We start from the raw sequence: 24,288 nt of genomic DNA, 5'->3' as shown, positions 1-24,288 counted from the left end.
CAGAAAAGAAACGGGGGGAAAACCTAGCCAGGATTGCAAGGAAGGAGGTGGGTTAGGAATGTGAATGCTTTCTCAGGAAGTTCCTAGGGAACAAATACTTAGAATCACATCTATATCAATGTTAAATAAAGCTAAGTGATCGATCTCAGCACTTTTTAAGCACCCCAAGTTGGTTCAGAGCCTCTCCCATACAAAAGGGTGCATGGTCTTACAGCTCAGCATCTCCAAACTTAGATCCCTTTCTGCAGCTCACAGACTTTGCAGCATGCCATCTCCACAGCTATTTGGGTATCACCACCCTTAACCCTTCTGCATCCAGCAACTCAATATTTTCCAGCTGCTCGATATTCTTAAAGCTCATAAATACAGCAGCTCAAGCTGCACAGACTTAAAAACCATCCAGATCTGCAGCAAGAGTTACTCCATAGTCCTCAGTCCTGAGGAATAACTAGATGCTAAAAACAATTCTTCATTAAAACAATAGCAGACCAAAAATCCTGACCTCAGCTGTGCCAGAAAATTCAGAGCATCTGTGTTGTGAACAGCTAGCAGTGAAAAAGAAACACTGGACTGAGACGGTTGAAAGAACTCTTCCATCAAGAAAAAGCAGCTAAATCAATTAGACGTTATTCTGAGGACTGAAAACTTCTGCAATCTTTTCAGTTGGAGTGGGTTTTGGTTTTAAAACTTTATTTTTTTCCATTTTGGCTTTTAATGCATCATAATCAAACTGTTTACTTCTATTTTTTCTAACTGTGAAAACAACAACAACAAAATGGTTTCCAAGTCTCTGTTCCAGAGAGCACCTTGAAATTTTGTTTTCTGACCCAATTTTGGACAGCAACACATTCTGAAGTGTCAGCATTTCTCAAAGAATGGAAATTTACTTTCTCACCAGCTTCGTGAGAGGTACTTAAATCTATGTTTAATGGGATTTTCAAACATGTTGGCAGACAACTGATAGGCACAGAAAGAAGAGCAGATATTCACAAAGGCTAATTTTAGAAGGAACATCCCCATTTACGTCAGCATATTCATAAATGAAATGTTGAATTTGTAAAGGACTTTCTAGGAAACTTTCCCTAGCACAAGACTGCTTCCTGTAGCACACTTGTCCACGTCAGTCCTGCCTGCTTGCATACAAATTACCAAATTATCTTGAAAAATTAGTGCTTTACCTACACCCCTGGATACATTTCCATAACTACAAGAACACATCTGCCACCAGACTTCTCCCTTTTCAGAGGTTTCCCATCACTTCCCAGAAGCAAGGGTTCGGCCCAACAGGAGAAAGGTGCCATTACTTGCTGGGTTACGAGATGTTACCACTCCGAGGAGACTCTGCCAGGGGAAAATACTGGCAGGGAGATGATGACCACGTTCCCATGGGTTGGCAAAGCCTTCTACAGAACAGTCCCCGAACATCAAGCCCACAAAATCATTGAAACAAAGCTTTGCGCTTTCTCCCAAGAAGTCAGCAGAAGTGGTCAACAGCAGTACACACAGTGCCCTAATTCTCCTGCATCAAACACCTATAAAATTATCGAAATGCTGCAAATTGTGATGAGCAGCACGGCTATCAGCAGAGCACCACCTGGTGGGTCATTAGCTGGGCTGGACTCGCCTTGCTCAGCCTCAGGGACATCAGGGGAAAAATGAATCAGAGCAGAAGCTCCACGGAGCAGAGAACTATTTCAGAGTGGCAGGAAGCTTGGCCAGAGGAAGGAATGTGTGAGCGTCTGCTTGATCGGGGCACAGAGAAACATGACAGCCTGCTGGAGGAATGTTTGCCGAGTGCCTGGGTCGGGTAAGGATACGAGCAGCAAATGCCATGCAGGCTTCCAGCTGATGGAAGGGTTTGCTGGTTGCATAAAGAGAAACGTTTGGCGAGAATTCAGGAAGGTTCTTCAGGGTAACATGCTGGGTTCAGGGCAATTTGCTGCCCTCTTCATATTGCAGCTGGTTTAGACTAAAAGACAAGCACCCAGCAAAATAAATTGACAAATAAATAAATAGAAAGCCTCTCAAAATCACACCTTCTATGGGAAAAAAATGCTGCTTCGACTGGGTTTACATCATTTGATCATGTAAACGGGAGTCCAGGGAAACCACTTAGGATATCCTGATTTGGAAGGGGCCCACAAGGATCATCAAGTGTGACTCCACACAGGACCACCCCAAAATCAAACCATACATCTGAAAACGCCTCTTGAACTCCATCAGGCTCAGTGCTGTGACCATGTCCCTGGGGAGCCTGTCCCAGTGCCTGACCACCCTCCTGGTGAAGAGCCTCACACCAGCAGCCTAGGTGTTTCCTTCTGTATCTGCCCGAAGCGCACACCTTGCCATATGGACAAGTCAAGACTGGATTTGACCAAGCAGCCACAGTCATGGTCTGTGCTCCCAGAAATTAGGTACGCGCTATTAGGTTCTATAATCTCCTCTAATCTTCAGTTCTTTTTAAAAGGGAAGGCTAATTTGCCTCCCTGAGCCTTATGTTTTCACGCTGTAGACTCTCTGGAGCCACCGGTCCAAATCTTACCCAGGTCGACTTGACCTCTCGAATACACACAGCGGATACGCCGAGCTCCGTAAAGGTTGCTTTGCACAGAGATGATCCAGGCGATATCTGAAGAACCGAAGGACCTGACTGTTCTGGGAGGTGTTAGCGACACGTGGCAATTTTCACACCAATTGGCCCCAGTGCAATATCCCTGCAACGTGCAATTGGGGTTAGATTGCTGCTTTTGAGCTCACAGGATGGCCAAAAACACCAATGATTCTAGAGAAGTAGGTTTATGCATCCCTCAACAGAGGGACAAACCAATATATTTTATATAAATTGCTTAATCCCTACTGGAATTTCTATGACTTACACATTAGGAGCTTGGTGATGACTGGACTGACCTCCCAGACCTGATCCTCTCACCCTTTTTATTTGGTTGCTGCTCCACCCTAACCATGGCAAGGTTTGCACAGTCCCACGTCCATGTGGCAACTGGAACCCAAAGCACCACAAGCCAGAGCTGCTTCCATTCTGGGAGGGGCCCCTGCATGACATAGCTCTTCTGCAGCCACCAAGGCTGGAAAAAATGAGATTTGTTTTTGCTAAGAAGCAACTTTAATCCTTTGAGATCTCTTTCTGCTCTGCATGTGTTCTAGTTCACGTGTCAATGCAAGGCAGGCAATGAGCACATCACACTTACTCTCCCTCATCCACGTGATTTTCCGTGCTTTGTAGAGTCACCCCCTCACAACTCCTCAGTGCTGCTATTCAGATTAGCTCACTTAAGACACTGCTGACCTCAGTGCTCTACAAAAACACTCCAAAATGAGAGCTCTGCTGAATGCCAGGCTTGTAACAAATAGCACATCTGAACAGAAGCATGGGTCAGCCTCATATAAGATCTATGGTAGACACATCTTCCACCTCTGCGATGCACAATCCAGAGACTAACACACCTTCTACATCCACTTACTACCCCCATCTCCATGCAAATGAAAGGTTCCTACACCAAGGAAGGTGAAAACCTGAAGCCCCATGAAATACTCAGTAGAGCTGTACTTGTGAGATGAAGTCTGTTCTTGTATTACGATGCTTAGGAGGCAGCAGCTGTTCCTTCTTGGTCCCAGGCAGCTTGAACAAGAGCAGCACATCATGGAGAAAGCATGTACGTCTTTCTTGCCTTTCTAACCTTAACCCTGTCAAGAAAGGTGTGGGAGGGAGGCCGGTTAGTACTGAAATTTCCTAACTGGAATGTGAGCTTCTGGTTTTCCTAGGCCAAGGAAGACCCAAGCACAAGGCACTTTGCAAGCACTTTTCATTCTCTATCTGTACGAGCTATTACTTGGAGATCTTGGCTGTCTTTGAGCAATGACTTAAGGAGTCAGCTGCTGAAAGCCAGCTTCCCACAAGCAATCCCCCAACAAAACACAGGCAGCATGTGGCATCTGACCAGCACACACCAACATCCTTCCCCTTGATACAGGTTCTTGTCAGATTCCCTCTATGCAACTCAGCCATACAGGAGAAGATGAGCATAGGAGAGTATAAGCAGAGTGGTGCCCCCAAAAATGTAAGAATAGAGTGATTTCTAGAAAAGCAATTTATGAGAAATCCAGCTTCACTGACAATGCTGAGGGAAAGCGCTGTAAGCTAATCCCACGCGTGCAGTGAAACGACTCACACAGTAAAAGCCCAGGAAGGATGACTGTGTTTTGTCACCCTATCCTGGGGGATGGCAGAGGTCCTAGAGGCTTACCATCCCCTCCCACTAGATGGCAAGAGTCCCCCTCAAACAGCAGAGCATCTGCAAGCACAGACTTGTGTGTCCAGGGGTCAAGAGCCGGAGAAGTGACTTCTGACCCCGAAGAGCCCTGAGCAGTCAGAACTGACCTCCAGTCCAGCCTGTCGCAAGATTTATTTTGTTGTGATTGAGAAAGCTGTGTCCAGGAGAAAAGGAGAGGAGAAGAGGAACTGAAGCGAGCAGAATAAGGCTGGTTGAGTGTCAGAGGTGGAGGATAATCAAGAACACAATGTACTGCTCTCCATTACACCCGGGCAAACACAGCAAATCCCTCCACATCCTTAAAAGACATTATGGAAACATCTGTTTTAACGTATTTTGTGCTGATTCACTGTGACGAGCCAAAGAACATGTCTTAACAAGGTCAGCCTCTACCAGTGGTTCTGCTCTTATGCAGAAAACTTGAACGATTAGTTCAGAGACTCCAGCTGCTGAATTTGCAAGAGAGGTCACACTGCAGGGACAGGACAGGGGCTGCAGATGGGAACATCTAGGCAGGAGATGCATTACACACCCCTGAGTCTGATCTCACCGTTTCCTTAACATCCTTCACATCTGCATGGATCAGCAAGGAGCTGAGCACTCCCAGCTTTCACGGCAGGTGATGCACTAGGAGTTACCTGAGACTACTGCCTTGCTCCATGTATTGCTGCCTGCCAATTTTGGCCATGACAACCTAGAGAGCCCACTTAACGAGGGAAAAAATGGTACTGTTGTAATCTTGTTTGCAAGGCACCAATGGGATTATCAGCAGAAGAGAAATGCTGGTAAAATGCCATAAACGTGCGACCTAGGAATAGAAAACGTCTTTGATCTGGAGGTTCAAATCCTGCTCTGCACATTATTTGTAGCAGAGAATGCAGAGCTGGTAGCTTACAGGTCCCTGGAAAACATTTAGATTTTAGGAAAACGAGGACATCACCTTTGTGACTTTGTAAGTTGACTGGTACAAGTGTGCTGAGTGCTCCCTCTCGAAGGTCAGTGCCCTAAAACCATCTCCAGCACCACAAATCGCTCATCACCTGTGAAGACACTGCTAACCCAGTCCCAGGCAATTTCCTAGCACCACTTCCCACCCATCCAAAGATATCCAAAAACAAGCAGGTGAGAAAGTCATTGTCATCCTCCCAGTCTTTAAAGAGAAAGAGGGTGACCTGAAAAACAACCACCAAGACCAGGTCCCCGAAAACTATGCCCACAGAAGCTAGCACCCAGGGAGAGGGACACAGCAAGCCCTCACGAGGCTCATTTCAGCTTACAAAGAGCTTCATGCGTTATTTAGTAGCAACAATGGCAGAAACAATGGGACAATAAAGGACAAGGTGCCCCCGATCAGGCACGCCATCAAGTCACTGCTGTTGACTGTCCCCTTCGCAGAGTGCTGCGGAAAGGCAGAAAACCCTTTTGTTTTCACATGTTGTAGGGTTACCTTGGTAGGGCTGGCGTTCCTGGAGGAGCTCTGTGCCTCTCCCCGTCCCCAGGCTCTCCATCTCCACCATTACCAACGTCTCCCAACCATTTCTTCCATTAGGGGCCACGCTTGGCCCTGTGTTTGGACATTTCCCATACACAAAAACAAAGCAACAAAAAGATGAATGATACGTTTAAGAGGCCGTGAAGCCAAAAGCTTCGGTGTCACTCTCTGGTCCATTCCAGGTCACCGGGGAAGGTCAGAGAGCAGTGCCCTTGCCTCTCCTTTGTGCTTTTCTGCATGCCTTACCTGTCCTTAATGGACCTGGAGAAAGGACAAGGCGAACAGAAGCAGCAGGAGAAAGAAAACAAAGCATGTTAATGCAGAAACGGACACAAACAGATAAACACTGCCATTGGGACTTAGGAATCCGAGCCCAGGAACAGCAATACCTGTTTTCACTCAGTACCTAAGTCTCTCAAAGGAATCACGTTTCCCCTCGTGCTGTTGTTTAGTGTAGTCCCTTGGGAGAAGGCTTGTCCAGGGGGTAGGGTGGGTTGGAAAGGCTCACTTCTTTTTTTTCCTAAATAATCTGGAGCTGCAAAAAGAGATGCAAGAATAAGGTGGGTTTAGTCTCCTTCTCAGGAGATGTCCCAAATACACAGCAACCTTCATCCTCTTCCAGAGTCCCTGCCCCATCAAATCCCTACAGATGATCAGAAAAAAAATATGAAAAAACACAATAACAACAACAACAAAAAACAGCATAAAATCCACATAACACACACTAATTCTAAGTACTGGGACAAGACAGCCAGATTTCCAAAGAAGGTAAGAACTGAATTTGCAGCTACTTGTCCCAGGGTAATTCAAGCGCCAAAAAGCACAGCAGCCTGGTAGATCCAGGCGTTTAGGTTTGGCACTTCGCTGATCACTTTTGAAAGTCTGCGCCTCCTCCCCGTGCCTGTTGGGCTTTAAGTTCTTAAAGCAATTAAAGGCACCCGCACATCTGTCAGCCTCGATATTGCAAACACGAACGCGCAGCGAACTCACGCAGAACCCTGGTGGGAAGGGCCTCACGCTGTCCGTGTGCTGAAATCTTGCTCTGTTTTCTGCAGGAGGATGATGCACGAGCACGAACACAGCAGATCTAGGTGCCCCGTCCCTTCATGCCATGCACTGGGCTGCCAAAGCCTCGTTAGCCGTTAATCAGCAAGGAGCACCTCAAAGGCAATGCCCCCGAGGAGCAGACCGCTCGCCAGTCCTACCCCGCAGCCCGTCCCATCGCCTCCCGGACACAGAAGCAGCGAGGCTATAGGAGCAGGGTGACCTGCAGGGTGCTCTCATCACCTCCTCGCACTGACACACTCCCTGACCACGCCAGAAGCTTGTACATATAGAAACTGTCCAGTACTTACCACCGTTTGGTCCCCTACGCATGCCCTGATGGCCAGGCTGGTACTCAAAGCAGTATTTAATAGTCTCTCTTCTGAAATACACATCCACAGGACGAGCCCTACTTATTTCCATTCCCCAAATCCAAGCACATCCCAGTTACGGCTTTAAAACCAGCTCCTGCAAGAAGCAAATGCCAGAGGTTCAAAGTCATTGGTGCTCTACTCCTGGAGGTACAGACCAAGGACAATCGATACGTTTACACCTTTGCATCCTAAGAATGCTGAAAATCCTCCCAACGCACTCACCCCTCTCCCAGCAACAGCAATCTACCAGTGGACCACTGCTAAATCAATCTGAAGGGACCAGGCAGTTTCTCTGCAAACCATTCTTCCCACTTTGCTCCCCTCCCCACCAGCCTACCACGTTTCTACTGCATCTTCTCGGGGTAGAGAACAGCCCTTCTCCAGCAGCGCTAAAACCTTTCATTTTGAGGCTAGAATGCCTCAAATAAGCAGTAGCAGCGCTGAAGAGCACCAAAGCACAGCAAAGTCTGTTTTTCCTTAGCCCTATGTTCTCCCAGTCCTTATATGCCCTTGCTTCTGATGAGTGAAACAGCTTTCCCCTGGGTGCCCTTTGGAAAATTGATTAACTCATTAACTCAGCTGCCTCTCACTATGCCCCCTGCACCTGTGGGAGATCAATGGATTAACTCCAGCCTTGCAGGGAGTAAATAGAGCCCCCATGCCACATCCGATGCTTGCCGCACTCCTGTCAGTCCATGAAACTGTGGATGGTCATGGTTGTAACTGCTGGGAGTCAGGGTTTAAAAGAATCTCAGCCAATTCCCCACCAATCTTTTAGCTAACATTACAGCCATAGAGATGTTATGCGGCAGAAAACCCGCACGCATGAAAATATAAATCCAAAAAGCAACGGGAGAGAAAATTTAGTGGAAGGAAAAAAACAAGCTGTGAAAGTGATGGTCAGTGATTGGCATTATGACAAATTGACCCATCACAGGCATTGGTGTCATTCCGCCTCAGAGGAAATCTTGTTTGGATCCAAAATGTTTTCCTCAAGTGGTTTATGTTTTTATGATTTTTCAGAAGTATTTTGTTGTTCTGCATTCTGTATTTGAAACGCTCCATCTCTTCTGCTAAAAGACGCTTGGCATCTGCCTGGATAGTGCCAAGTCACACCCTGACACTTCCTCTCCACTTTACCACTAACGTCAATCCTTGTCCAAAGGGGAACTGCTTTATCTAAGCACACAATTAGAGGCTCTGTACTCAGTTTTAAGCATCTCAGAAAGAGGAAGTAGAGGCTCTGTAACAATCAACACTGTCAGTTGTCTGATAACAATTATCAGCCTAGGAGTGCAAGAAGTTTGTGCTACAGTTTCAGACACCAGAAGTGAGAGGCGTGCAGCCTGTGCATTCACTCAGGAAAAAAAGAAAACAGCTCAAAAAAAACAGCAGAATATAAAACAAAATTCAGATTTTTCTGTTCATGAGAACAGAAGTGATTTATACTGCGCAATAAAAAAATCCATACACCAGACGTTCATATAAATCCCACTTTTAATCATGGACAAATTTACTTTCAAGTAAAATTAACAGCTTTAAATAGAATATAAATTAACAGTTCAGAGTACTCGAAAACAAAAAAGACACTGTGCATGTCTACTCTAGCGGAAACAAGCCGAGGCATATTCCAGTTCTCTTCACCTTGCTGGAGTTTCAGGGCAATCTCTGAATGAAACAGAAATAAAAGATTAAAAAGTAGTGAGGTTTGCAACTATGGAGATACAGCTTCCTAGATAAAAGGGACAGATATTTGCGATATCAGATAACTGTCACAAATAAAACTGGTTTAAGTAGTTCTGTGGAAGTACAGCATTGGGTGCAATAGATTTTTCTTCTCCATCACAGTACTTATTCCACAATATAAAATGAGGGAAGCTGATCTAAGAAGTTTTCTAACTGCTTTTGAAAACCCTGCACTTCCTTTTCTTTGACTGAGGAGATCCAGAACTGAGAAGTCTAGCAATATCGATCCTGGAATCTGGAAAAGAAAAATAAAGCTCATTCATCCTAGCTAACGGCATTTCACAGTCCCACCCACAGGATGAGAACTCACACTCACTCTCTTCTCTTACCACACAGCTTAAGTTGCTGCCTCTCACTTACTGGCATCGAGTCTTTACTCACCCCATTACACACAAAAGTGCAATATTAAAAAAAATAGGTAATTTTTGGCAGATACTGTCTAATGAGACTAAGCCAAATTGACCCCCATTTCCCCGTATTTCCGAAGCCTAGCTGAACTCCACGCTCCGGCCAATCTTCTTCTTCAATGATTTAAAGGGACAAAAAGGAGAAACCCTGAGGCAAAAATGGCTTTTTGTGTAGGAAGTCCAATAAAAGCTCTCCATCACAGCATCTCATAAGGCTCCTGAGATCTTCTGTGGTGGGAGGCCTTCCTCGATCCATAGGGAAGTAGACGAGCTATTACGCAGCATTCGCCTGTGGATCCGTCTGAGCCTTAGCAGGTAAAGCAGGATGGAGAGCAGCACGATCAGAAAACAGACAAAAAACAAATAGTGATTGTAAACAAAGGAGAAGCTCCTCCAGTGGGAGTGACTTCCACGAAAGTTTTCTTGCTGGATGTCTCTGAAAAGAATCGGAGAGAGAACAGACATAAATTGTAAACCAAGCCTTGCCTCCAAATTATGTTACCAAAGAAAACAGAACCCATTTTAGTAAAACAGGCTTTATCAAGCATTACTTGAGCTACCTGAAACACATACTCAGGTTCTATATGATGCACTAGAAGCGGCATCTTGTCTCCCCCTATCTGTCAGCTGCTTTGCTATCACTGTACCTTCCCTCATGAAAACTCTTCCCTTCCATCCAAAAAAACTGTTTCCAGACATTTGAGAAAACAAGGGGTACCTTAGAGGTAAAAACCGCGTTCGGTAAAGAATGGCTCCCAACGTCCACTGCACCTCCTTATCGTACACCTGCAGGGCTGTTTTCAAACTGTTGTAGCTCACAGGAAAAGAGAAGCCACTGTGAAATACTTCATACATCCACGCAGACTTAAAACACTGGTACCTACAAAAAAGAGGGTCATCTAGTCAGGCATTTATTTTTTTTTGGCAGTTACAGAGTCCCAAAGGACTAGGGAGCACACTTAGACATGGGACTATCAGTAACTTCTACGGCTGATGCAATATTTAAGGTTATATTCACACTTCCAATGATTTCATTAAATGGACCATTTGGACATGACCGCTCCCTGGCAACTCTGCCTGAATGAATTTGCTGTACAAACACGAATACTTACTTCAATCTGTGGAGATCAGCATGTGATGCATAAAGACCACGGTCAAAACGTTCCCGCAGGACAGACCACTTAGTGGCACAATAATCCTTAAAGAAAGGGAAAAAAAAAAAAGAAAGATATAAACATTGCTTCTGCCTTGAAAAGATAAAAATGCCACTAGATAAGATGTTCTGTAAATACCAAAGGCTAGAAAACTCAAAGATAACAGTTTCCTTTGCATTGCTATTAAGCCTGACCACAAATTTCACAGTATTTTGTACAAAACCATTTTGACCCGTACTCGGCGTCTGTGGTAAAATTAATACGCAGTGGGACTTAGATTGTTTAGTCATACACTTGGAGGTGAAGCCTGTTCTTACGGCTCTGACAAAGCGGGTCACGTTCCTCGAGTTTACACCGTGGTATTACTGTCCCCAACAGGCTGATCCCTGTTAGGATTAACATCTGGGGAACTGGTACAGAATACATAAAACAAAAGAGAAAGGAATTCTAAGATGTTCCTAAATAGAAGCAGGAGGTGGAAGCAGCATGGACTCCGCCAGTATCAACAGTTGTTCTGGAACTGGGCCTCCCTGCATCCTAGTGCTTTTACAGGCTAGCTGTTTCAAACTAGAGTTTCTCTGAAGAATACTTCACCTTTGCAGCTTTAGTAAATTTAGCAGCATTGTAATCTCCTCCCATGCGCAACACGTCCTCAGTGCAGTAATAGAACTCTGAGAAGCCATAGAATTCACTGTTCTGAAAGTGCACAGCAGGCTGATAGACACCATTAAGAGATGTCTGCGTTTCGTTAGTCTTGTTCATGAACGGCTGAATAATTTCACGACACAGATTAAAGTCTCCTGTTCCCCGCAAATACATTATCTGTCCGTTTTGATGAATCTCATCCTGAGCATCCAGGGGCAGGCAAGGATCTAAGTACGGTGCATCAGAAGTCATGCCAGTCTCTTTGCCCAGCAGTCTGGTTAAAAAAACCAACACAAACACAGTAACAACTGCAGCTCAGAACCACCAAGCTCCAAATTACAACAGCATCAAAACAAAACAGCATCCTCACTTAAAGAAACTTCAGCGTTCCACATAGCTCACTAGAAATTACGCTTTATATCGGGATACTTTACTAAATATATTTAAGTTCGGGGTTACAGAAGCCATATCGCCAAGGAATTGAGGCTAGTTACCTGTTCTTAAGTACCGTGCTGGTAAATAGGCTGTCTTCGTATCTCTGGCGTGCTGCATTCCCTCCAAAGCCAAGGAACGTTGCGACATAGACTCTATACACGTGCTCCGTTTGATGAGCATCACAGCCCAAGTTGAATTCTGCAAGCAAGTTTTTGGCAACTTCCTCCTGTAGGAGCACAAGCACTACGATTAGGGGTAAACAGCACGAACCAGAACCCGAATACTAGCTCTTTGAAAAACAAGGTGCACTTGATATCTTTAAACATCAATCCTTACACATCTATTCTGCTTTTTATAGGTCCACGTTACCTTCGGTTTGATAGGTAAGCACGTTACTTGCAGACAACCACACTGGATGCTATTGATACTTAAAGAACTGCTACTATGGACACTGAAGTACCTTTTCCCATGGAAAAGGACGTGCTACGGCTAGGAACCTCAACGATACTACTTCTGACCGAGTCCCCATGCTATTAATTGCTAGGCTGCCTAGATTTATGGTCTGCCCAGCAGAGCTGTTCTTCATTTTCCAATTTGGAAGTTTTCACGCTTTCCAGGAAACTCTGTCAGTCACTCAGCTCTCTCCACATACCACACATCAGTCACTTGCAGTAACTTCTCAAATATTTAAGGGATGTGTAGCAGAAGCGCTTCATGTAGAACATGCTTAGATAAGTAGAACAACATTGCAGGGTTTCCAACAGATGTTATAAATGAGAAACAGCAGTGAGACCCTAAGCACCACAGCCAGTTGTTGTCCTTTCTTTGCTTAGGAACCTGAACAGGTTCCCCAGCCACAACACCTACTTTGTATTGGTTTACGCTCAGATAAAGACATAAAACAGGCATCATCAATTAGCTGCAACTTTTATTTCAATAAAATATTGAAATCAATAGAATAAAAATTCAGGGCAATCTGCTCTGAATCTGAATGCCCACTCTTTTAATAGTCCAAGCTATTTGTTACACCACCTGTCTGAAGGGCAGTGTAGTTACTAAAACCTGTAATAATGAAAAACCATAATTTGGTTTAAAATACACATATATAATATAAAATATACACACACCTCATCACGACAGTGCACTGAGAATCAAACCACGGGGCTTTTATGCTATTCTGACTTTAGATAATTTCTAAGTGATGTTAATGGGTGGTTATCTAATTTTAAAAATTCAGAAGCTACCCTAGAACTCAGTATGCTGCAATTAGAGCAAGTGACATTCCCTTTAGGACTTTCAACAAAGAAATTTGCTTCCTACAACAGATGACTTGTGCTGAGGATGCAGGGAACATTTCAACAAACTGCACACTGTTAGCCTCATGCCCTGCTTCTTCAGTTTCTACCAAGCCAACTTATGAAGGAAAAAAAGACACATCTCTCACAAGTTCTTACAAACAAACAAACCTTAGGTCTCTAGAACAGAGTCCCATAAATATAACACAGATTTAAAATTGTATGAACACACACGCACACACAAAGAATGCAATTAAACTTAAAAGTGACAAAAATGCAAATGAGTTGCTTAGCTGATGAAGGGCTCATTTTTGCCATCTTCTCTTGCCTTTGTTTTGGATGTGATGTAATGAAGAATAGGACTCAAAACAAAGAAAACAGAAGAACGAAAATGCATTAAAATAAACCGAAATGAAAAGAAGAAAGTTGCACAGATAATAACCTGCTCTGAAGAGGCAAAGCTTACAGTTTTAGGGACTTCGTATGCTATCTGAGTCGACACTCCGCCCATGTCAAGAATACCCACTGTCCTCTTACGGAAGATAGCCTCTTTGTTTTCGCTGCCTGGGACGTGCACCTCCACGATGGCTTCATCCTCTGGATAAAAGAATGAAAAAACCATTGAAAAATACAACCAGGATGGGCCTAAAGCAGCACTGCACTACCTGTAGCGATTTTTATTTTGTAGCAATGCAGATCATTGAACTTTCACCTACGAGTTAAACAAATACCAGCATCTGCCCGTATCCTATTCACTAAAATCTTTATCTAAAAACACACCATCAACAGTGAAAGCACAGCAACGTACTTAAATCCTTCCTAAAATCCAAGTTAAATTCACAGTTAAGATACTTACCATCATCTGTATGTTCAAATCTTCCAAGAACAAAGTTGATGCCAATCCACGCATACACTCCTACATGCATAAGAAAACATATTGGGACATTTCAGGAATAACTTAAAAACAAAGAGGATTTTTTTTGCATATGAGTTATGTCTCTGCTCATATTTTCTATAATAAAATATTTAAACGTTACACATTCCTGACACATTATTCTGCCTTCTTTTCCAAGTCAAGATTCGGACAAAAATCCCAATTCAATATATCAAACACAATTTGATGTCTAAATTCCATAAAAAAGCACCTTAGCTTTTAAAATGATTTTAAGCCTCTAGCAAGCCGATCACAACCAAACACTGCTCCTTTAGAAACCATTTTTCCCACTCCTCATCAAGAATGTCGTGCCTTATCCTGATCCCCCCCTCTCTAAAGGGTGAGAAAATTGACTAAAATCCTTGCTAAGCACAGATGAGTTATTTTCACTGCTAATTAGAAAACATTTAGACAAGCTAGATCACAGCAGATGATTATCTCCACACTCCATCTGTTGCCACTGAGGAATAAGGTCTCACAACTGAACCAGAATTTTAAAAAGCCGTAAATAAATAAAAAATTGTTCAAGCTGTACCCAGAAAGTAATAAATGTTTCAAAGATTATAATTATTTTTCCAACATTAACCTACCTTCCTGCTTCCCTGAAATAACCTCTGCGTGCGAGTCCGAAAACAGAAAATCAAAGTGCACAGGAATATCCGTGAGCAGATCTTCAAGTATTGCCTTCTGCTGGCTGCAAAATTCCATTTTGAGCAGTTAAAAATAGCCAAAGACACCGAGCTCGCTATTCTAAACACTAAAAATAAGACAGCCAATAACCTTTCTGGCAGAATCCTCATTCCTGCAGTGCACAGAATATAAAGAGGAGTCTCTTTGTGTTTTGCACGGGGCACGTGTTCAGCAGCAAAGCTCAGAAGTGGAGAAATGTAATCACTGACCTTCTCAGGAGAGTTGGCAAACTCCGAAATACCTAGCGAAAACAGATAAATACGAAAGTGAAGCAACTCAAGCTTTGGGTATTTCCTGTCTGGGAAATCTTGCTAACCAACGCAGAGCAGAAACAAACCAAAACCAAACCCAGGAAATCAACTACAGACATAAGAGATGAATAATTAAGCTAACACTTAACCATCCTCTAAACATTAAACAAAAGCCTGTGCTGGCTATATCACCTATTTAAATAATTGGTTCAGATAGCTTTAGAGAAAGCAGATTACTTATTCACTAAATAATCAGAGCCGAGTTAACTGACAACTGTCTCAGTAAGCAGAGAAACCTCCCCCTCCTGCCTGTCAGTGTTACGTTTCAAGCTCTAAAGATGGACAAAGCTGTCTACAAAGCAAACCCAAAGAAATCCGAAGGAGCGCCACGCTGACAACTTCCAAGCATCCTTTACCCAGACATTTTAAATATAGGGCTTGAAAAAACAAAGGTTGGACAGACAGCTATCTAGAAAAATCACACGGCAAAATAATTTCTTTCCGGTACCTGGTTTAATTTTCATAACCACCGGTTTTCTGTTCTTGTCCCTCATCTGTTTTATGTCCAGCAGGTCGTGGGGGTTACCGTTGTGTCTCGGCCAGCAATACACAAAAATCCTAGAGCCGCTGCTGCCACAGTCCACAACGATTCCATAATTCAGATTGGGGTTGTTTGTGTCTGTAGCTTCGGTGTCGGTTACCCGGGCAAGATATCTAGAAGAAAACTTGGCGTTACCACCTGGCAACCGAGCTCCATATGGAAGCCTCTCTCAGCATCAGACTCCAAACAGGACAACAGTTTCCATCACAAGAATCACAGCTTTCAGTAGCGTGCTGAAGGAAAGCGACGTGCTACCCATAATAATCAAACTCCCAGAATAAATACCAGAAGTAACCTCCAGAAAAAAAGTCTCCCTCAACATTCTTGCACCTGTAGTTTTCCTACCCTGCTACAAAAACTTTAAAAGAAGTTATTAGAAAGCTGAATTGCTGATAAATTGAAAGAAATGGAGAGGGAAAGTTTCATTAATAAAACAAATTTTTACTAATTTTCCCGATTCGTTTATTTTATTCACACTTCCTGCCAGTGCCTTGTTTTTCACGCCAAAACCACATTTTATTCCCCTCTCCGAGGGCCTTTTCAGCTCTCACCTGTGGAATCTTTTGTCCCTGGACGCACGCCCGTACTTGTTGCGGATGACAACCAGCGAGTAGTACAGCAAGGAGACAGCGGCAGCGAGTATCCCGATCACGACGATCTGCCGCAACGTCGTGTTGAGCACGCGCGGACACCCCACGGGGGAGATACTGAAGTGCCAAGAAGCAGGAAGCAAACACGAGATGCTGATCCTAAGATACAGAGAGGATAATCTGCTTTAAAGACAGGCTTTGTTACCAAAAAGGGGCGTAGAGCATTCTGAAATGAGCCAAGGACAAACATTTATCAGAGACCTTCTTCCTTCGTTATGTGCTAGCTCAGTTTTGCTCATGCTCTGACTTCAGTCTAGACTCCATTTCCACACTCCCACCTCTGAATTCATCGTTAGCCATGAATTCATAATCAGGTTCCCCGTCCCTCGCTCAAACGACGCCAGAATTGGACAGTTCCTTGAGGATCCTTACCTCCCCATCTCGGGCTAGGAGCAGGACCAGCGGGCAGCGAGCAGCTGGCGTTCCAACATCAGCCGGTCACCTCCGACTGACACGGCACAATCACTCTCAGAGCCATCGCTCTCCTGGGCCTGAAATAAAGAGCAGCGAGAGACAGGTGATCGTCCGGACACGGTGACAAAGAGCACTGCAGGTCGAGGGAGGCGATCCCTCTGTGAGGCCCCACCGAGAGTGGGGAGCCCCATTTTGAGCTCCCCAGGACGAGACACATCCGGATGAACTGGAGCAAGCCCAGCGAAAGGCCACAAAGACAAAATCAGGCACTGAAGCATCTTTCATACGAGGAAAGGCCAAAAGAATTGGGATTGTTCTGCGTGGAGGGAAGAGCTCTCGCTCACACCTACAAATATCTCACTGAAGGATGTAAAGAAGAGGGAAGCGCTCTCCTCGGTGACACCCAGTGACGAGAGGCACAAACCCAAACACAACAGATTCCACCTGGACGTAGGGAAAACCTTGCATCATGAGGACAGCTGGACGCCGACACTGGCTGAGCACTGCCCATCCCTGCAGATAACGCCTGAAGGGATGCAGCCTGTGCCAGCCGCCCCTGCCTGCAGCTGGGCCGCCCCCGGCTCAGCTCAGGCGGCTGGGGATCTGTGGCTGCAGATCCTAAAACCATTAAAGTCGGAGAAACCCCCCAAGACCACCTGGCCCACCACCCCCTGGGCACCCCCACTCCCTGAGGAGAACCGCCTCCCCTCCCCCAACCCCCTCACACCCATTTTTAACCCCCCACCGCCTCCACACGACCCCGGACGCCCCCATCCCCCCCCCCCCCTCCGCAGCCCTCACACCCCAGGCCCGGCCCCACAAACCCCCCCCGGCCGCCCCCAGGGAGCCCCGGCCCGGCCTCGCCCCCTCCCCGCTCGCCCCCAACGGCACCCCCAGAGGCCGGAGCCTCCCCCCGGGGCTCAGCAGCCGCCGTTCCCCGCCCGGGGCCCCCCCAGCGGCCGTCGCTGCCCCCCCCGGGCTCAGACCCGGCCCCGGCCCCGCACCTCCGCGTTCGCCGCCTAGCAACGGACCCCAGCGCCACTTCCGGGAGGCGCCGCCGGACGTGACGTAAGCACGCGCACACGTGGCACCGGGGGGGAAGGTAGCGCGGGGAGGGATTTATAGGGGGGCGTGGGAATGTTGGGGCGTGGCTTAAGAGGGGAGGGGCGTGGCTTAGGGCTGGGCGTGGCTGTAGTGAGGGGGCGTGGCGGCGGGCGAAGGGTGCCGCGGGTGGGGGCGTGGTCTCTGTGCCAGGGGCGTGGTCTCGGTGTTGGGGGCGTGGTCTCAAGGCCGGGGGTGTGGTCTCGGTACTGGGGGCGTGGCCTCGGCGCTGGGGGCGTGGCCTCGGCCGTGGAGGGAGCGCGGGCGGGCGTTAGGACCCAGGCGGGGGCCGCTCGCTAATTGCAATTACGGGGCTTAATGACCGCGCCGCGCTGAGCAGGCGGGCGCCACGGGCATACCCGTAATGACACGCGTGTAAGCACGCGAATATCTGCTTAGCCACCGTGAGGCGCGGTGCTGTGGGGCCAGCTGCACCAAACCTGTACGGATTTACAGGCAAAAATTAAATAAATCTGACCCAAACGAGCCCCAGTTCCGCTCAGTTTGCCCCTCATAAAGTCCTGGGGGTGTTCCCCGAATTGTCACCACACCGACACCTCGGTGGCAGCGCTCCCCTTCAGCCAGGGTGGCACCGGAGCATCGTCACCCCCCCCAGAGCCCAGGTTGGGCAAAGCGATGGGAAGTGGAGTTCTTCCCCAATTCCTTTCTCCTCCAAAAACCGATGAATTTTGGCCAAATGTAAGCCGTGCTGGGTGCTGCCACCGAGTGGCAGCACGCCTTGTGCTCCCCGATCCCTTGGGGAGTTCAAACACGCGACCGAAATGGGCTGGTGGCCCCAGTAATGCCATGGGGAGGGTCGGGGGCTTTGGGTCAGGGCAAAGCGTGATGCTGAAAAATGGCTTCAGACGCACGTCTGCCCCGGCCCCGGCTCGTCCCGGTGAACCCAAGCGAGCAAAACTCCCAAATCCCCGCTGGTGAGCAGTGCGTGCCCAGGCAGAGGCCTGGAGGAGGTTGCATAAAGCAGGGCTGGGTTAAACGCCGCTTCTCCGGGGCGCTGGGCGATTTTGGGAGGTCAGCTTCGCCCCACGAGGACCACGAAGCCCTCGTCAGTCCGAAATAATTCGCCTTCCGAATGCAGGAGCAGGATGAGCCCCGAGCCTGGCTGCGGGAATAGCTCCGCTTGTCGGCCCTCTAAAATCCATTTATTCTGGAAGATTATTTCCCCCCCAGAAAAACTTCATTTTGTCCTCGCAATTCCCCAGCTCCGGCTTCTCCACTCCTTCTCCCGTTGCAACTTGTCGCACCCCAGACTTTTTGCCTCCACGGCGCGCACCCAGGGCAGCCCCAGGCTTTAAAAGCCTCGGTCACACCGCGAGGAGACAACCCCGAGGTCCTCTTCCTCTTTCTGTGCTCACACAAAAGCCTTTCATCTTCGCCTCCCGAGCCGCTTTGTTGGTTTCTCAAAAGCGCTTTGAGTTTTGCTTCCCCTTTCCGCACAGAGCCAACAGTGCCCGAGCTGTCCCCAGGGTGAGCCCATGTGCTGGGCTCTGCCTCGGGGTTTTGTGGGCTGGGTTTTGCATGATGGCTTCTGTAGGCCAGGGTTTGCACGCCGGGTTTTGCACACCGGATTTTGCACGCCGGGTTTTGCACGCTGGATTTTGTTCACGGGGTTTTGCGCGCCGGGTTCTGCACACTGGGTTTTGTACACCAGATTAAGCATGCTGAGTTTTACACACCGGTTTTGCATGCTGGGTTTTGCACGCCAGGTTTGCACACTGGGTTTTGCACGCCGGGTTCTGCACACTGGGTTTCGTACACCAGATTAAGCATGCTGGGTTTTGCACAGCAGTTTTGCAAGATGACTTTTGCACATCAGGTCTACGCACCAGGTTTTGCACACCAGATTAAGCATGCTGGGTTTTGCACACCAGTTTTGCAAGCTGACTTTTGCACATCAGGTCTACGCACCAGGTTTTGCACACCAGATTAAGCATGCTGAGTTTTGCACACCAGTTTTGCAAGGTGAGTTTTGCACATCAAGTCTACACACCAGGTTCTGCACACTGGGTTTTGCACTCCAGGTTTTGCACACCAGTTTTGCATGCTGGGTTTTGCGCATCAGGTCTACACTCCAGGTTTTGCACACCAGGTTTGCATGTTGGGTTTTGCACTCCAGGTTTGCACACTGGGTTTTGCACACTAGGATTTCACACCAGGCTTTGCACACCAGGTTTGCACACCAGCTTCTACCACCGGATAACCAGCGTGGGGCTGGGGCTCTGCTTCCCACCAGGGCTCACTGCAGCCACTTTGCCACGCGCTGAGGGAGAAGCCCCTCACCTCCAGTGTGTTTTTCCCCGTTAGCTGAAGGGCTTTAATGAACTTACCCCAGAAGCACTGAAGACAAAACCCTGCCCGGCCCTGCCTCCTGCCCACGGACACGCACGTGGCTTCACAGCTACGGAAACACCTTTCACTCGGTGCAAGCAGCACCGGGAGCATTGCTGCCGTGCTGCGGGTGTGTGGCTCTCCAAAACACCCAAAAACTGCAGGTTTTTAATGGGGTGGAAGCATTGCAGCCCTTCTCTGTGGATATACACCCTCGTTAGCTCTGCAGGGTGTGCATGGCCAGCCAGGAAGCCCCTCGGTCCCTTTCCGAGCTTAGCTTGACCTAAAAGCGGTGGCTGCAACTCAGGACTCTTGGGAATGGCTTTGTTGCAGCTGTTGCCCGATGCTGCCGTCATCTGCAGAGACAAAGGCACAAGCAGCAGCATGTCAGCGGCGGCGAAGGCTTTTGCAAAAAAAAAATAAAAAATAAAAATAAAAAATGCCAGCGCTGCCATCAAGGCACGCAAAGAAAAAGCTGCTCTTCGTGCTGGTTTGCTGAGGGCAGAGCACGGTTTCTGCTTCTGCTGCAAGCTTTGGTCAGAGTTTGGCCTGGGCCGTATGGGATGTCCCCAAATACTGAAAATACCGAGAGCGGCCGATACAACCGGAGATGCCAGAGCCTGCAGGCGGCACAAAATGGAGGCCTGGGAGGAATGTGCGAGCTGTTTTTGTGCATGCTAATTATTTCCAGATGCATGCTCTTTGCAGCGACGGGGAAAATATTAGCTGCTTATGAACATAGCTCGTGCCCTTCGCTTGTACCTGGAGAAAACAGCGCGGTGCACACCCAGAGCAGCGATGCACACCCAGAGCTTGTGTCGGGGGCATTTGCAATTTCAAATTGCGACCCCAGCGAGGTGTGTGCATTATCTGGCAGCAGCACGGCGCCCACCCTGCCCGCACCCTCCCACATATCAGCCCGCAGCGGCACCGGGGCCAGCAGATAGGGGGACGGCATCTCAGCATCTGTCCCCACTGATCAGCCCCGAGCAGTCCTGCAGGAGCAGGGCTGAGGTGTCACCTCTCCTCTTCTTGCATTTTTGTGTATTTTTTTGAGGTTAAAACTCCCTATTGCAGAGCTCAGCCTGGCCTCCCCAGCCAGATGTGTTTTTATTTGCCCATTTGCAGAGCTCCTGTTTCATCCTTTTGGGGCTCACCATTGTCTAAGGAGCAAAACCTTTCACACCAAAATAAAAAGACTCGACCGAGGCGATGCAAGGAGCTGGTGGCAGAGCATCCACACTGCTTCGGGCTCATCCCCGGAACCACAATCCCTTGGGGACCTCATTTTCCAAGCAAACAGCGGGGCTGTCCCCAAAACCAGCAACCCCAGTGGGATCCTGGCAGCCTCCCGTGCCCGCTGCCACCGGTAAATCCCGAAAGCACCGGCGCGGGGCTGCACCTTTCCCATTGTCTCCCGAGGGCTCCAAACCAGAAAGGCAAGTCGATGAAAAGCTTCTGTCCAGGAAGTAGCACAAAAAAGCAAGCTTAATTATACACATTCAGGATTGCCTCTCCCTGTTACCTTAATCCATTCAGCGAGGTAATGGTAAATTAGGTCAGATTAGGCGAGGGCTGAAACAAAACCCACGGGCCAAATTCCTCGCATCCACACCTCCTTCACCTCCGAGGTTGCATAAATGGTTATGGGGCCGGATCTGCCCCCGCAGCGTCAGCAGGGCCACAGAGCTGACTTTTCAGATTTCAGCTGTTTCGGCCCAATTCTCCCTGACTTTGCATTCACACTGATGCCCCTCGCTGGCACCAACCTCGGTGCTGGTCCATATATGCGGTGCTGTCCTACATGCACCGGCTGAATCCCGGTGAGAAGAGATGCCCTGAGCTGCCCAGCGCAGGGATTAACCCCCAGGGTGGCTGATTTTCCCTTACTAACCCACCCAGCGGCAGGGAATGCCTCGTGCTGGTGCGCAAATAAGTGGGTCAGCCCACTCCGGAGACACAACAATGTTATTTGCTTATTTTTATGGCATTTGCCAATACAGAAATAAAGAGTAACCGGAGCGCATCGTGCTCAAAGGTCCGAGAGAAAAGGATGACATGGAAGGTTTAGGTTTGAGGCAGCACAAAACCTGCAGTTTTGACCCATTTTTTCCACCTAAGGACAAGTCTGGGGTGCAAATCCAAAGGGCTTTGTGGTGCTTAAAATCTATTTCTTGGCTCTGAACCTTTCTAAGGAGGAGCAGGGGTAGGGATCGCATTGCTGCTGTGGCACCGTGTCCATGCCACGTGGGGTGGGAAACTGGTAATTCCTGCATGAAACCCAGCCTTTTCACAGGGCAGGCATGTGGCATGCACGCTGCCAAAAAATAAAAGCCATTGGGATTTCTTGGTGTTGGACGTTTGCAAATGAGATTGAAGATATTCACCCTGAATGAGGTAGGTTTGGTCGCATCCCTTTTCTATAGGGAACGCTTTGCACCACAGTGCTACAAGGTGCCTTTTCCTTTCCACAATTACGAGCCCAATTACTGTGTTGAACATCTGAATTAATAGCAGCATCCTGTAATGTGCTGCTGGAGGGCAGCTCGCCGTGCGAGGAGCTTCCCCTGCCCACCCCAGGCACCTTTTGGGCAGCACCGAACCCTCGAGGTTCTGCTCAGATGCTGAAGATTTGGAAAATGCAAAAAGAAAACAAAACAAACCCAAAAAAACCACCAACAATCTGCCTGGATCTGGCAGATAACGCCCAATTTCAGGTTCCCAGAAGGTGCCCGCCCGTGAGCAGGACACTCCTGCCTTATCTCCATGGGTGCAGCTGGCGGGTCCTGTGCCTCCTGCCCCGATAAGCAAAACTGGGCGCTGCTGATGGGCTGGGGAGGGTCCACAGCTGCCCTGGGCTGGGGAGCATGAAAGCAAGGAGCATTTCACTCCGGTGGTGGGTCATTTCTTCAAGCATCTGGCAGAGAATTCTATTAAAGCTGTTTAAAAGCTGTCCCAGGGCGCAGAGGTTAGGGGCGAGACCTCGGACCTGCGGGTCTGAATCACCGTTTAATTCGTGGTGCATTTTGCAGCGACTTGTTGGGGTAGGGATGAGCGTGCCCTGAGCAAGCCTGTGGTCAACCCGGGCTTTTAGCAGCACAGGAGGCTTCACCCTCTCCTGATGGAATTTGGGGATGGGATCAAGCAAGCTGCGTCCAAAAGGGAGTCGCTGCACGAGGCTGAGCTGCTTCAAAGGGAGGGTTTTGTACATCGAGTCGAGTTCACTCTGTTGATGCCTGGTGATGGGTGACTCTTATTTGTTGTGTCAGGCTGGAAATGGCGCAGAAAACAAATATCACAGAGCATGAGTAATTCTACCCATTCTGCATGAGCAGGGGAAAAGCTCTGTGCATCTCTGCCTTGGCATCTCGGCTGCACCAGGTCTGTTCGCTTCGGGTTGTTTGGGCAGCAGAACAGGAGCAGAGATTCCTCATGGCCACGCCACTTGAGGTTAAAATATAACCCTCTCCCACCTGGAAACAGCTCCATATTTCAGTCTGATTCATCCTATTTCTTATCAGGGAGCAAGACCTATGAGTGTAGGGGAAAGGGCTTATTACGGCTGGTGACACTGCAATTTCTCCACCCTTCTCTCCCCTGCCAAAGGCATTGGAAAGAGATGAGCTGTTTATGGAAGAGGAAACCTCGATAAACTATGTGGAGCAATACTGGAAAGTGTTCCCTTTCGAGTTTTAGTTCAGCTGCTTCCTCGTACGAGGCTGCGTTACGAAAGGGAAGTTCTTGCGCTTTGATTTACGGCTGCGCTTCGTCCTGCAGACGGGGGTGATGCTTGGGGAGTGTCTGCTGCTGCATTTTCAGCCAGGCACGTGGCTCCCCGGCTCCAAAATGCCACCTCCGGGCTGCTGAACACCGTGTCACACCTTCTGCCAGCAACAACTGCCAGAGTTTTATGCTCTTCTGTGCCCGTGGTTTTCTGCCGTGCTTCCCAAGGTTCAGACAGCAATAAATTGCTTGGCATTATCACGGCACTTCATGCAAATGGTTAACCTTGGTTTCAGCGTGCGAGATGCGCCCTGACGCCACCTTCCCAGCAAGGTCAAATTCCAAAGGATCCCGAAAGGAGGAATCCCTTAAAGGCCGGGCTGTTGCTGCAGCCCAGCACCATGCAGGTTTTCCCTCCAAGTCTGTATCTCAGGGCTCTAAATACAATCAGTTTGGGTCGGTTTTGTGGAAGAAGCAGCAGTGGCGTGCAAGGCGGGAGTTGCAGTGAGGGACAGTGCTCGCTGCAGACCCCACCTTTCCCAAAAACCTTTACAGGGCAGCGCACGATGCCCTCCTACACCTTCCTATGAACTTTTCTCCCTATGAGGAGCCTCAGGACCAGGCGGGGCGTGGGCACCACATCCAGCCGCTTACTTTAGTGGACATTTGGGGCTGCAGGGGGATTGGATGTGGA

The 24,288-nt window shown here is 48.1% G+C and overlaps 1 protein-coding gene across 5 annotated transcripts; it reads right to left on the bottom strand.

Annotated features, from left to right (window-relative positions):
* Positions 1–8,678: 8,678 nt before the first annotated feature.
* ENTPD4 (ectonucleoside triphosphate diphosphohydrolase 4) lies at positions 8,679–17,520 on the bottom strand. Of its 5 annotated transcripts, none has more exons than XM_040538246.1 (13): positions 17,426–17,520; positions 16,380–16,498; positions 15,909–16,106; positions 15,265–15,470; positions 14,596–14,746; positions 14,406–14,509; positions 13,738–13,797; positions 13,324–13,478; positions 11,646–11,812; positions 11,101–11,425; positions 10,465–10,550; positions 10,071–10,232; positions 8,679–9,788 (listed from the first exon to the last, which is right to left on the bottom strand). In XM_040538246.1, exons 2-13 carry the CDS (start codon positions 16,385–16,387, stop codon positions 9,560–9,562), a joined length of 1,851 nt encoding a protein of 616 aa, XP_040394180.1. In that variant the 5' UTR covers positions 16,388–16,498; positions 17,426–17,520; the 3' UTR covers positions 8,679–9,559. The 5 variants fall into 5 exon arrangements, with proteins under 5 accessions (XP_040394180.1, XP_040394183.1, XP_040394179.1 ...); XM_040538249.1 differs by having other exon boundaries at positions 13,348–13,478; positions 17,426–17,496; XM_040538245.1 differs by lacking the exon at positions 17,426–17,520 and adding an exon at positions 16,594–17,070.
* Positions 17,521–24,288: the final 6,768 nt, after the last annotated feature.

Source organism: Cygnus olor, chromosome 27, assembly GCF_009769625.2.
Source record: "Cygnus olor isolate bCygOlo1 chromosome 27, bCygOlo1.pri.v2, whole genome shotgun sequence".
NCBI classification, from domain to species: domain Eukaryota; kingdom Metazoa; phylum Chordata; class Aves; order Anseriformes; family Anatidae; genus Cygnus; species Cygnus olor.
The sequence above is the reverse complement of the archived record's forward strand: the minus strand, read 5'-3'. Positions and strand labels throughout refer to the sequence as shown.

Excerpts from the sequence above, each read along its gene's own strand:
- ENTPD4 (XM_040538246.1), bottom strand. Across the intron at positions 15,471-15,908 it reads AGGGACAAAAGATTCCACAG|ATATCTTGCCCGGGTAACCG; the intron begins GTGAGAGCTGAA and ends GTTTTCTTCTAG. Across the intron at positions 13,798-14,405 it reads TATTTCAGGGAAGCAGGAAG|GAGTGTATGCGTGGATTGGC; the intron begins GTAGGTTAATGT and ends TTATGCATGTAG.